The sequence below is a fragment of the Coturnix japonica genome, chromosome 2 (assembly GCF_001577835.2).
Source record: "Coturnix japonica isolate 7356 chromosome 2, Coturnix japonica 2.1, whole genome shotgun sequence".
Classification (NCBI taxonomy): Eukaryota; Metazoa; Chordata; class Aves; order Galliformes; family Phasianidae; genus Coturnix; species Coturnix japonica.
Window position 1 is genome coordinate 76,313,233 of NC_029517.1, and position 14,877 is coordinate 76,328,109.

General features: G+C 42.2%; 1 protein-coding gene across 2 annotated transcripts in view; it reads right to left on the bottom strand.

The window, feature by feature from the left end:
- Positions 1–877: 877 nt before the first annotated feature.
- Positions 878–14,877, bottom strand: part of SUGCT (succinyl-CoA:glutarate-CoA transferase) — a 331,487-nt gene continuing 317,487 nt past the window's right edge. For both annotated transcript variants that reach the window (XM_032442546.1, XM_015854946.2), the window contains one exon: positions 878–1,265. In XM_032442546.1, coding sequence (XP_032298437.1) covers positions 1,102–1,265 — 164 coding nt within the window. In that variant the 3' untranslated portion in view covers positions 878–1,101. The remainder of the gene's footprint in view (positions 1,266–14,877) is intronic.

Here is a 14,877-nt window from a genome sequence, read left to right on the forward strand (position 1 = left end):
TTTCTTCTGTGAGTGAAGTACAGCCCAATTGTTTTGTATAGAAGAAATGGGTCTTTTTAAATCTTTTCCTTACTATTTATCATGGATCAATTTTTTTCACATTCTCACAATACATGGTGCCTTACTCCAGAGAACAACCCTACTACAGGATACTACAGACTAACTCTGATGAAGGTTAGTCAACTCTGACCATGTTATAATTACAGAGGTGGGACTAAGACAAAAGTTTTGCAGGGATCTGTATTTAAGCTATGTTTTATTCACAGTGAAAGGCGTTTTGGTTGGCATCAAGTGTCAGAGATTAATATTAGTACCTACTCACAGAACCAGACTAAAAACTTGGGCAAGTTCTGGCATGTGACATTTGGCATGTAATTTTGTGAGGATCACTGTTTAATTAAGAGCACTCAGGGCCTTCTTGAATAAAACCACAAAGGCAATTCAATCATAGCTTATCTCTCAATCAGTCTTAGAAGAGGTTCATTTCATAACTGAAGAACTGGATCAATTCCAGCTTTTTTTTCTGTTAAAATGATCATGCAACATAATATAAAGATGCATAAGTAACATCAGGGAACAGAAAACTTTTTCAGTGGTCACTACATGTGCTTTACAATAGAGAATAAAAGTTCATGGCTGATGATTCTGTTCAGTATCAATTAAATCAACCGGTAGTTTGTACATGGCTGATTTTCCACTGATGTAACTGTGCAAGCCAGTTTTCCACAAAACGAGAGTCTAGCACAAGAATTACTACATTTCTGCTTCTTTTCACTAACATAATATCTTTCTGGGGACAAGCACTTAGGCAATTACTGTAATTATGATAAGAACTCAATTTCCCATGTGATGTACAGAAAATGAGTAGTCACATAGGGCCATGTAATTACATTTAATCCTCCCTCCCCCCAAAAAATCTTTCACTTGGACAGTATGAAATTGTTTATTTGATACATCACTGTTAAAATCATACAAACACACATAGAAGAAAATTAAGAATTAAATTATGTCTTCTCTTTGAGTCCCTTTAAGGGAGGTGAAGGGAGCAAAGAGAGGACAAAGCTATGTGAGCTCAGTGTGAAGGAATGTAGCTAATGTTCCTTATCTGACCTCATGCTGAGCCACAACACCAGCACGGAGCAGATCTTCTATGGCATCATCTTCATACCTAAGTAGGCCCTTTAATATCTCCACTGTATGCTGTCCAACAAGTGGAGGTGGTTTGGGATGTGACACAACAAATTCACTATATCTTACACCTGACCCTGTAAAAAAAAGAAAACAACAAAAAAAAAACAAACAGATAGGAAAGAAATTATTTTCAACATTTACTGATCATATCAATATTGAAGTGTTTATTTTAGTTTAAGGAAAAGTATATAATTTTCACAGCACTCTTAACACAATGTGTATTAGTTTCAGCTGGGATGGATTTTTCTTCAGAGTGTCTAGTATGATGCTATGTTTTTGGTTCTAGGAGAAAAATAATGTTGGTAACACACCTATGTTTACAGTTGCTGCTAAGCAGTGTTGTACAGAGCCAACACCATTCTCAGTGAAGGGGCCAAGGAACTGAGAGGAAACAGAATTAGGACAGCTGACTTAAACTGGAAAAAAAGGATATTCCGTATCATATGTCATCATGTGGAAGGAGTTTTGAAGGGTGTGGGAGTTCATCTGGCTCTTCCACTGCTTGGGGTTTAGTGGGCATCAGTCTGGTGGTGCTGAGCAAGTGCTTGTGCATCAGTTGTTACATACAATTCCATATCAACGGATATATAGTGATAACTATTACTCCACTTCTTTTATCTCTCTTAGTAAACTGCTTTGTTACATCCCAGAAGTTGTACTCTTTTTCCCAGTTCTCATCCCCATCCCACTGGGAAGAAGGCTGTGAGTGAATGACTGTGATGCTTAGCCACCTGCTGGGTTAAACCACAATGCAGTGCTTATTTACCATGGAAAAGTTATATTCTGAAATTAAAGACTAAACAAATTCCTGCCAACAATAATGCAGCAATAAGCCAGTTTTAGGTAGTTCACCCAAATACAGATTTGCTGAATATTTGTCCAAAATTAAGGAAGTTTTTTCAGCAGTATGTGTATCAGGTGTTCTTGGACTAATATTACATCCCAGGCATACCAGTCTCTACTAGCCTAACAACATAGACATTGATAAATTCACACAGTGGGATGTGCTGCAGAAACCTCCACTCTGTCTACAACAGGAGGTAGCACAAATATTAGAACCCAAACAAATGTCACGTAAAGGCACTATTATGTTTTCCTAGTAGTACATATGCAGTACCATCTCCAGCAAGAGACAATCTAACACCTCTGCAGCATCCGTCATTACCCTGCAGTGATGAAGGACTGGTATCATGCTCAGAAATAGTATTCCTCACTTTGTTTTAATGTTTTCAAGAAAAAAAAAAAAAAAACCAACAACAAACATAGTAGCAGCCATATGAAACTTAACAATGGCTTATTTACTTTGAAAAGAATAACTTCAAAACTGCTCTTAGGGAAGCTAGCAATGATACAAAAAATTTTGTGTCTACTGCAGGTATCCAGTTCTTAGTTTTTAGCAGTCCTTTGCAGTGAGTTCAAGAAAGATTTCAATGCAGTTCGTTGCAGACAAGTACCTATATTATTACTGTAAGTATCAGAAGAAAGAACAGGCCACACATTTACAGTGAGATCAAAAAGACTGTTTTATAGAGAAACAGAGGATAATAATTTCCAGAACTGTCAGTTAAAAGTTTCTTTCATAAATAATTCAACAACTTTTGATGCTTTTGACAACAGCCAGAAAGATTCCTCTATTCATACTTACGGCCTTTATTATACCCTCATAAGGATTTTACAGAACAACATGTAGTTACATGTAGTTACATCTTCCCTGACATCACTACAGCTTCACTTGGAAATGCAAAGATATACATACACAGATCAGTTTGGCTTAGTTCTGAAGGAATAACAGGACACCAGCTTGCAAGGGTAACAAACCACAAGGATTCATTCTATAAGATGATGAGTAAGGAAGTTCACTACTTGAGTTAATGTTTATTTGTGCAGAGATGCTGAACAAGGTCACATGGCATGCCAAATTATGCTGTTTTTCCAACAGTCTTCCCTAAGCAGATCACTTGTAATCAAATGTTTAATGCAGTATTTACAGGTATTCATCTCAAAGTGAGAAAGATACAAGAAGGAATGTTTAGGAAAACTTATTTTTTCCATGCTGACTGGGTATGTTCCTAATATGCTCCTAGCAGAGGTGAGGTATAGTTCCTGTGTTTCAAAAGGAGAGAACTGGGGAATTAAAGATCAAATCATTAAACTTTAAGTGATATTAAATACTGTAGAAAATAATCACAACGAAAGTACTCAGGATGTATCTATTAAGAACAAATAACATCCATTCAGCCTCCTCTATATCTGCCAGAAGAAGCACCGAAGGTGAGATACATCCCACCTAACTCTACAGACCAATAATCTACAGATTTTTTGTTGCTTAGGTTCCCTTATGAGTAATTGCAGATTAGAAGACACACATTTTAAATTCACTAAAGAAATGTGGTCTAGGTAAATCCAAAGCCAGGTACAATTCTGAGTGGGAAATCATACTCAGAGAACAGCTACCTGGGGTCTTCTAGAACAGGAGAATGCTTCAAGTCAGCTCCACAGGAATCTATTGAGAATGAAGCACTAATTGGTAAATTTTTTTTTTTAGAGGGTCAGTTGATGGAACTCACACTGTACATGCTCAGGTTTCAGAGGAGTTCACATTAAAACTGACTGTGAAATAGATTTCAAAATGACCAGTTTACACCAGAGAAATGGTCTGATAAAACTGGGTGAAATTCCATAATGACAAGGAGAAGGAACTACTTTTAATTACATAGATGTAGGGCAGGGGATAATCAGCAATGTAGAAGAAGCTAGGGGTTACTCTCGATCACAAAGTGAATATGAGTCAACAACATTATGTTGTTGCGAAAAAGGCTATAGCATCATGTGGGGGATATACAAAAAAGAGAGAAGCCTGCAGGATATATGAAATAATCCTTTTGCTCTAGTTAGGGATGGCAGGTCACAACCTGAATGGGTGACTAGTGGGGCCTCCCACTGCACAGCCATGAACCCTAAGAATTCCTTGCAGAACAGCATCCAAAACGATCAGCGAAGGCATGAACAACTGAACAAAGTGGCTCTTGTACCTGAAGAGAAGGCCATTAAAAAATACTGTCTTCTGAACTGTCTTCAAAAATTCTGTGACCCTTCTGCAACATAAAAATAGACCCTTTTTCATATTCATGATGGATAAGAAATTAATTGACTTAAATTGCATAAGAGTGAAGTTAGGTGCTAGAAAACAAACTTCAGTCATTGTAGGGGCAGTGAAATACTGAAAAAGGTCTTGTAAGGAGTCTACAGATTTTCTATCAGTCTGGCTTAAAGGAATGATTATGTTAGTGTAGTTGAACTATGGCTGGTCCTCGAGATTTCTCGATCTCTTGCAGTACCTTTAACACACTAATATTTGTAATTGGTGGTAATTTTTCTACTAATTAATCACCCTAATTCAACTCAGTTTGAACATAATCCAGTTTTCAGAGGAAATCCTGTGTAAGAAATCAATACCTTTTAAAAGGACAGGTGACATCACCAAAGTATATTCGTATTAACTCCTTTTCCTAGGACTGACAGAGGGCTGAACTGGTCCTAGTGCAAGCCACAGAAGTAATGTATTTATGTCAACTGCAATACTTATGAAGAGAATTTCAGAGTAAAAATGCCCCTTAGAGATCTAGAAATTCAAAGTAGCCACAAAATTATTAGGCAATTTCTATAAAAAATAAAAGCAAATAAAATAGAAATATTCTTATTTCTGGCATGTGTAGCTGAGAACATAAATATGCCTTCTTTATACATAGAAATCATCAGACTCTCACAGGAACTAATCAGTATTTATACACTGTTTCCACTTGCTTGTGCAAATTTTTGCTAGTGTTAAAATTTCTAGTCATAAATCCCAGGACACCTTGCAGTGATAGCAGAAGACATTGAATAAACTTATAATAAGAAGAAAAATAAAATTAATCTTACAAAGTAGAACACACTAGAAAACTGCATAGCAATTATAAAAAACAGTGTCTTTTTTGAGCTTTCATTGTTTGACGCATCATTCATCATGCTGCTTTTCACTTTGATAGAGTTATAAAGTTATCTACATTCATCCAAAGGATCTAGTTGCTAATGATCCATCATTAACGATTCTCTGTTCTTTCCTTGTGTAACTTCTCCTTGGCTTCTGTGTCAATTAGGAGGGTGCAAAGCTTGCCAGTCAGGCTTCAGCAATCCCACGCTCCTACAGAACAACACTCCTGGAGAGCAACCAGCAGAATGCTATGCAAATGCTAATTAAACACAACTGCCTTATGAGGAAACCATCCCTTCAGGCAGAGAAGGAGGTGAACTGCTTTAATTAAGGTCAGAAGCATTTGCATGTGGGTGAGTTACAGGGAGCTCTGCAGATGAAAGCAAGCCTTTGCTGGGATAGAAGAAAATTCACTGGCTGGAGGAGGTCACCTGTTGGTACCATCCTGCTGTAAGCAGGACACTGTTCTCAATTCAGTCATCAAGTTAAAGGGACAGCTATGGTCACTTGAACAAAACAGGGAAGGAATGAGTAGCTGTGGTTTACCTTTGTCCCATTAAATTAAAAAGAGCTTCTCACTTTTTGCTTCAATTATTGCCAGTAAAGCAAAGTGCTTTCACCACATTTAAATTCTAGGCTGACATTCTTATTATTGTTATTATTTTGACTTTGGCACATCAAAATACACTAAAATACATGCTGTGTACACCATGTAATGTTCAAGGATAGTAGCGCAATGAGAAATCAAAATTTGTATCACTGTTGACTATGTTGACAGATGTACCTTAAAGGTCATCTTGAAGATTTTGCCAGTAATTGAACACAACACCATCACAGTAAATTCTGTTTCTTTGGTGCTTATTTCCCACAGAATTGCTAGGCACTGAGCAGAGCTATTATGTTGGGATGTATTAGACACATTAAAGAGGAAGATGAAATGAAACAAAAGCACTAAAACTAGACCACGGTAAGGGCCCTGTGAGAATGAAATATCTTCAAACATTTACCCTAAGCAGGTGAATTATGTGATGCATATGAAACATGTCACTCTGCATTTCTGAGATTCAGAGCTGCAGATTCAAAGTCAGTTTTGTTATACAGGTAGTAGAAACTGAACTAGAATGACACTGAAAGAACAAAGAATAGTATATAAAATGGATAATTAACTTTGCTTTTTCCTGACAAATAGTAATATTGTAACACTGTGAGCTGGTCACCAGATAACACTTTCTCTACAGCACAGTTTAAAGCTTATTGAAATAATCTGACTCTCAAATTATGCAGAGGGAATAAGACCTGAGGACAGCCAAGCTCAGTGAGAAGGCATGATTATTTGTTAAGATTCAAGTGGGACAAAGAAAAAGAAAGGGAAAGTTTGAACTAATGTACACATATCTATTCTTGCAATGTGTAGTCTTCATTTGAAAACAGAGAGCAACAAGAAACTCAACACCCATAGTTAGCTAGCTCAATCTCAGCTCACAGATTAATCTATATACATACATGAATCACGTAAAAACAAACCAAGAACTTGTACCTCTCCCAGCACAGTGTTGCTACATAACAGTTTTGCAATTTTTATGGTGATAATAATGTAAAGATGGTAGTAAATATCCAAAAGGTTATTCACAGCTGCCCCAACACTTGCCTCAGCTGATTGATCAGATGTTCAGGCTGTGATTACCAATTTCCCATACACAATTCCAATGAAAGATCATCAACAGAGATGGCCCAGAACCAACACATTTGTACCCAGATCCCATATACACTACAGTTCAAGTATCTGGGGTGTTCAATCAGCTAGTTGTGAAACCACTGTAAGGGCAGGATCAGCAGAAAATGAGAAGCAACTTTTATGGTACTGAAAAGAAAAAAAAAATATGAAAATATATCAGAGAAACGGGTTTAATGACTGACATGAAAAACACTCAGAAGTTAGAAGAGATGTGTCCAGGAATGCGCTACCAAGAGTAGACATGGGAGACTTCATTTTGAATGTTGGTTCTCTTCCCTGTTGTCCCAGTCCTGACTTGTGTTAATCCACCTCCCAGCTGAGATATGCATGAGATGCCTGAGCATGCAGTAATGTGCAGCCTGGCCATGATGCCTTCACACTGAGCTTCTTCCCCTTAGTAAAATACAGAGTGAAAAAGTACACACAGGCTAAAAGCGGCTGTTAAGAAGTACTGCTGGTATAAGTAGGGTGGGCACACAGACTTCAGGAAATCTTCAGAAAGCAAGAAAGCATCACTTTAACTGGAGAACTCCAATATGTTTTGGTTCCTTGCTACAGAAGTTTGAGAGCTTGGGAGACTTCTTGGGATTTACCTTCTATTAATCTCTGGAAAAAATCTTTTCCTTTTACATTACATTACAGCTTTTAAGGACAACTCAGAACTGGAAAAATATCAAGGGGGTAATATTCAGACTCACTCCTTCCTTTACAGCAGATTCCACTTCCTCCCCTGCTTAAGACAGAGCCACACAAAGTGTTCATCTGGCACTCAGCACAGCTGATAGGGTGCAAAACTTTGGTATGATGCATAGAAATGGATGGACAAAGGACAAACCTTTTCAAATGGCAAAAAAAAAAAAAAAAAAAAAAAAAAAGGTACAACCTGTGTTAGGTGCCATATAAACACAGATATAAATAATAAATCAATAAACATTAGTCAACAGTAGTAAAATCTGCACAGGAAGCAGCTGGGAAAGTTCACTGATAGAGCTTTAAACTAGGTACCAAAGAGGAGTGGGGTTGTAATTGGGGTCACTAGAAAAGAGCCTGTATGTAACGTGCCAGTGCTTGTAGGAGAGTGATGTGCTAGTAAGATCCCACAGTCTTGTGCCCTGGTGAATGAGGAGGACAACTCACCCTTCTGTAGGAAGAACACAAAGGTTGGTGTGAGGTTGGTGGCTGAGTATGGTCAAGAGGGCATTAGGACTCTGTAGGACTACTGTCACTAGAAAGGAGGCCCAGCTCAGGTGCTTTTACACTAATGCACACAGCATGGGTAATAAACAGGAGGAGCTGGAGGCCACTGTGTGGTCAGAAAGCTATGATATAGTCACCATCATGGAAATGTGGTGGAATGACTTGCACAGCTGGAGCACTGTAATGGATGGCTACCAACTTTTCAAAAGAGATAGGCAAGGCAGGAAAGGCAGTGGTGTAGCCCTCTATGTTAAGAAAGAATGTGAATGTATGGAAATTAATGATGGTGATGATAGGGTTGAGAGCTTATGGGTCAGAATAAAAGCAAAGGCCAATAAGACTGACATTATCATGGGAGTCTGTTACAGGCCACCCAACCAGGATGAAGAGGTGGACAAAACACTTTACAGACATTTGGGTGAAGTCTCCAGGTCTCTCCCTGTTGTTCTCATGGGGGACTTCGACTTCCCAGACATCTGCTGGATTTATAATACAGCAGATAGGGAACAGTCCCAGAGGTTCCTAGAGTGTGTGGGAGATAACTTCCTGACACAGCTGGTGAAGGAGCCAACAAGGGGAAGCAAAATCCTGGACCTGCCGTTTCCTAACAGAGAAGGTTTTGTTGCAGATGTAAAGGTAGGAGGCCATCTGGGGCATAGTGATCACAATGCTAGATTTCTCAGTCCTTGTTGAACCATGGAGGGGAATCAACAGAACTGCCAGCTCGGACTTCTGGAAGGCAGTTTAGCCTCTTTCGGACCACGGTTGAGAAGGTCCCTTTGGAGTACTTTTGGAGGGTATGGGAGCCCAGGGAGGCTGGTAATATTTTAAGGAAGTTATTTTAAAGGTGCAGGAGCTGACCATCCTCAAGTCATAGGAGATGAGCAGATGTGCAAGGAGGCTGGACTGGTTGAACAGAGAACTTTGTCTGGAGCTCAAGAACAAAAGGAAACTTTATGGACTTTGGAAGAGTGGGCAAGCAACTTATGACCATTACAAGTACATAGTGAAGCTGTGCAAGGAGAAAATTAGGAAATCAAAGCCCAGCTAGAACTGAACTTGGCCGCTAAGGTAAAGGACAACAATAAGTCTTTCTATAAATACATCAACAGTAAGAGGAGGTCTAGGGAGAATTTCCATCCATTGTTGGGTGCCAAGAACAACACGGTGCCTTCTTTGCCTCAGTATTTAATAGTAAGACTTGTTACTCTCTGGGCACGCAGCTCCTTGCACTGGTAGGTGAACAGAATAGGCCCTGCATAATCCACGATGAGATGGTTTTGGACATGATCCAAAAACTCACAGTTCCATGGGATTAGATGGATTGCACTCTAGAGCGCTGAGGGAGTTGGTGGATGTGGTTGCCAAGCCACTCTCCATCATCCTTTGGTAGTCCTGGCTAACCAGAAATGTCCTGGTGGACAGGATACTTGCAAATGTGATTCCCATCTTCAAAAAGGGCCAACCTGGTAGCTACAGTTTCACCTTGGTGCCAGGGAAGGTTATGGAATGGATAATCTGGGGAGCCATCATGGACCAACTAAAGATCAATCAAAGGATCAGGCCCAATCAACATGGGTTTATGAATGGCAGATCCTGTCTGACAAACATGATTTCATTCTGTGATAAGGTGACCCACTTAATGGATGAAGGTAAGGCTGTCAATGTGGTCTACCTGGACTTCAGTAAAGCCTCTGACACTGTTCCCCACAACATCCTCATGGAGAAGCTGGCTGCCCATGGTTTGGATGGGCATATGCTCCACTGGGTGAAACACTGGCTGGATGGCCAGGCCCAAAGAATTGTGGTCAGTGGAGTTAAATCCAGTTGATGGCCAGTCATGAGTGGTGTACTCCAGGGCTCCGTTCTAGGGCCACTTCTATTTAACATCTTTATTAGTGATCTTGAGAAGGGTTTCAGGATTGAGTGTTGATCTGCCAGAGAGGAGAAAGTCACTACAAAGGAACCTGTATAGACTGGACTGATGGGTCAGAGTAAACTGTATGAGTTTCAACAGGGCCAAGCATGTGGTCCTGCACATTGGTGACAACATCCCCAGGCAACGGGACAGGATTGGGGAGGGGGGCTGGAAAACTGCCTAATGGAAAAGGATCTTGGTGTACTGATGGACAGTTGGCTGAATGTGAGCCGGCAGTGTGCCCAGGTGGCCAAGAAGGCCAATGGCATTCTGGCTTGTACCAGGAATGGTGCAATGAACAGGACTAGGGAAGTAATCCTGGCCCCGTTCTTGGTACTGGTAAGGCCTCACCTTGAGTACTGTGTTCAGTTTTGGGCATCTCAGTACAGAAAGGTCACTGAGGTGCTGGAGTAGGTCCAAAGAAGGGCAACAAGCTTGTGAAGGGCTTGGAAAATATGCCTTATGCGGAGATACTGAAGGAGCTGGAGCTGTTTAGTCTAAGGAAGAGGAGGCTGAAAGGAGATGCTATTGCTCTCTTCAAATATCTGAAAGGTTATTACAGCAAGAGCAGGGCTGGTCTCTTTTCTCTGCTGACAGGACGAGAAGTGGCATCATGATGTGCCAGGGTAAGTTTAGGTTGGATATCAGGAAAAAGTTCTTTACAGAGAGGGTTGTTATGCACTGGAATAGGCTCCCCAGGGAGTTGGTTGAGTCATCATCCCTGGATGTGTTTAGAAACCGTTTGAATGTGTTGCTCAGGGACGTGATTTAGATGAGAGTTGTTAGAGTTAGGGTAGTGCAGTTAGGCTGCAGTTGGACTTGATGATTTTGAAGGTCTTTTCCAACATGAGCAATTCTATGATTCTATGATCCACAAGCCACCTGTTTACCTTTCCTCATTTGGCAAATGCTGACAGCTATGGGAGAGCTATGAGGATTATCCAATGCCACAACAGACAAGAACATAAAAACTGAACTGTTGTAAGGCGATGGAACTGACAGGCAGAGCACAAATAAAAGAAATAGTTAATTTCTGACAATCATAGACAGGTGTCTGAAAATCACAACACTTTAAATCCAAACTTAGGCACTGGAAGTATCCATTATAAAGTTCGTAAAACTCTTTGTTCTGTATACTTACAAAGTTACTTTTTTACCTGAAGGTTCACTTACTTACAGAAATACATTAAAAAGCATTTTGTATGTTTCCTGTCTGCCAACTTTCCGGATAATGTCAGTGTAAAAATACTGCTCAGCGTTTAAATATACCTCATATTTTAAGGTGTCACCATACTATCTGTACCCAATTAACTGTGCATGACTGCTGGGATATAAGCAATCATTTTTTTAGTCATTCTGGTTGCATTTTAAGAGTAATCCTGCATAACTGCATAATTCAATACAGTTTTGAGAGAGGACTCTTAGTACATAAGAGCGTTAAGAACCTGTCAGTAAGGTGCTGTCTACTACTTCCCATACATATCACAGAATCACATTACAGGTTTTTAAACTAGGAATGAAGGGGGAAGGGGGCAAAATAAGGGCTACTGGGGTTGAACGGGTCATTCGAAGGCTAGTACCAAACTCCATGCTCAATGACAGCAGAGTGCAAAGGGATGGAGTAGGGCAGGGGGATGCTGGGGATGCTGCTGTTCTAGCAGATCCTGGATCCCTTATAAAGGTGGCCAGATGGATAGCCTGGCTGAAGTACCTTTGTACTAATGCACGTAGCCTGAGTAACAAGCAGGAAGAACTGGAAACTGTGATGCACTCGGAAAGTTATGACATTGTTGCTATCACAGAAACATGGTGGGATGACTCCCACAATTGGGATACTGCCATCCACGGCTATAGACTCTTTAGGAGAGATAGGCGAGGTAGGAAGGGTGAGGGAGTTGCTCTCTATGTCAGAGACTGGATAAACTGCGAGGAGCTCCCTATGAGAAACAGTCAGGAATAGGTTGAGAGCCTGTGGGTTAGGATTAGAGATGGGACTAATAAAGGTCAGCTGGTATTAGGGGTATACTACAGGACACCTGATCAAGGGGAGGCTGTTGACAAGGCTTTCTTGCTCCAGATGCGTGAGGCGTCTGGCTCACGGGCTTTGTTCTGGTGGGGGACTTCAACCACCCAGACATCTGTTGGGAAAACCACACGGCAAGCTGCAAGAGCTCCAGAAGGCTGTTGGAATCCATTGATGATAGCTTTCTGGTTCAGGTATTGGACAGACCAACCAGAGGTGAAGCATTGCTGGACCTGCTGCTCACCAATGCTGAAGAGATCATCAAAGGCGTCAAGGTTGGAGGCTGCCTGGGCTCCAGCGACTATGCCCTGGTTGAGTTTGTGATCTCAAGCGATGTGGGCCTGGCAAAGAGCAGGACCAGGATGCTGAACTCAGAAGAGCAGACTTCAAGCTACTCAATGGAATGCTGGCCAAGATCCCTGGCGCGCTGCCCCTCAAGAGTTGAGGAGAGCTGGCTGCTCTTCAAGGATGCCCTCCTGGCAGCACAAGAGCTCTCCATTCCCCTGAATAAGAAAGTGGGCAGATGAGGTAGGAAGCCGGCATGGCTCAGCAAGGACCTGCTGAGAGAATTGATGGCGAAGAAAGAGGTGTACAAGCTCTAGAAACAAGGCTGTGTCACCTGGGAAGAATACAGGGATGCCATCCGGACTTGCAGATGTGGGATCAGGGAAGCCAAGGCGCAGGCAGAACTGAACTTGGCAAGGGACGTGAAAAACAATAAGAAAACCTTCTACAGGTACATTGGCCAGAAGAGACAGGCCAAAATGGGCGTACCTACTTTGGTAAATTTAAAAGGAGAACTGGCTTCAACAGATGAAGAGAAAGCTGAGGTGCTGAATGAGTTCTTCACCTCGGTCTTCACTGGTGGCCAGGATTCTAGTCCTTTTCACGTCTCTAAGCCCTGCATCCCCAAACCTCTATGTGGGGACCAAGGAGGTAAATCCCTCCCCACTGTAAGGGTAGAGCAAGTCTGAGAGTGCCTCCTTAGACTGAATGAGTACAAGTCTATGGGGCCAGATAACGTGCATCCCAGGGTCCTGAAGGAGCTGGCTGAGGTGGTTGCTGAGCCGCTCTCCATCATATTTGAGAAGTCGTGGCTGTCAGGTGAGGTCCCAGACGATTGGAGGAAGGGCCATATCAGTCCCATATACAAGAAGGGGAGCAGGGAGGACCCGGGGAAATACAGGCTGGTGAATCTCACCTCCGTGCCTGGGAAGATTATGGAACAGATCCTCCTGGACGACATGCTCGATCACATAAAGAATGAGCATGTAATCTGAGACAGCCAGCATGGCTTCACCAGGGGAAGGTCATGCTTAACTAATCTTGTGGCCTTCTATGATGGAGTGATGGCATTGGTGGACAAAGGGAAGGTGACTGATGTCATTTACCTGGACCTGAGCAAGGCCTTTGACATGGTCCCCCACCACATCCTCATCTCCAAATTGGAGGGAAGTGGGTTTGATGGATGGACAACTAGATGGATAAGCAATTGGTTGAAAGGCCGCAGACAGAGGGTGGTGGTCAATGGCTCTATGTCAAGGTGGAGGCCGGTAACGAGCGGCGTCCCTCAAGGGTCTGTCTTGGGACCGGTGCTCTTTAATATCTTTATTAATGACATCGATGAGGGAATGGAGTGCACCCTCAGCAAGTTTGCTGATGACACCAAGCTGAGTGGTGCAGTTGATACGGCGGAAGGAAGGGATGCCATTCAGAGGGACCTCGACAGGCTGGAAAGCTGGGCTCAGGTGAACCTAATGAGGTTCAACACAGCAAAGTGCAAGTGTCACCATACTGTCTGTACCCAATTAACTGTGCATGACTGCTGGGATATAAGCAATCTTTTTTTAGTCATTCTGGTTGCATTTTAAGAGTAATCCTGCATAACTGCATAATTCAATACAGTTTTGAGAGAGGACTCTTAGTACATAAGAGCATTAAGAACCTTAAAGTTAACTTAAACTTAAAAAATGCAATTTTGCATTTGGGCCGGAAGAACCCCAGGCACCTGTACAGGCTGGGAGGAGTAGTCCTTGAGAGCAGCTTGGCAGAGAAGGACCTGGGGGTCCTGATGGATGAAAGACTCAACATGAGTTAGCAGTGCACTCTGGCAGCCTGGAAAGCAAATGGGATACTGGGCTCCATCAGGAGAGGGGTGGTCAGCAGGGAAAGGGGGTGATTGTCCCTCTCTACTCGGCTCTTGTGAGGTCCCATCTGGAGTACTGTGTCCAGGTGTGGAGCCCTCAGTACAAAAAAGACATTGAGATTTGGGAAAGGGTCCAGAGGAGGGCCACGAAAATGATCAGGGGGTTGGAGCACCTCCCCTATGAGGACAGGCTGAGGGAGTTGGGCTTGTTCAGCCTAGAGAAGAGAAGGTTGTGGGGTGACCTCATTGCAGCCTTTCAATACCTGAAGGGAACTTACTCCCAGGAGGGGAGTAAACTCTTCGAAAGGGCTGACAATAGCAGGACACAGGGAAATAGTTTTAAGTTAAAAGAGGAAAGATTTAGGTTGGATGTTAGGGGGAAGTTCTTTACTAGGAGAGTGGTTAAGCCCTGGAACAGGCTGCCCAAGGAGGTTGTTGATGCCCCGTCCTTGGAGGTGTTCAAGACCAGGCTGGACGGGGCCCTGGGCAACCTGATCTAGTAAAGGTGTATGTTTTGGCGGCCCTGCTAGGCAGGGGGTTGGAACTACATGATCCTTGAGGTCCCTTCCAACCCGGGTCATTCTGTGATTCTGTGATTCTGTGATTCTGTGATCACAGAACACTGAAAATTTGGCCTTACTTTTTGTACAGCCTCACAGGTCTCCATTCTTTCATGAAACCCCCCATGAAACCT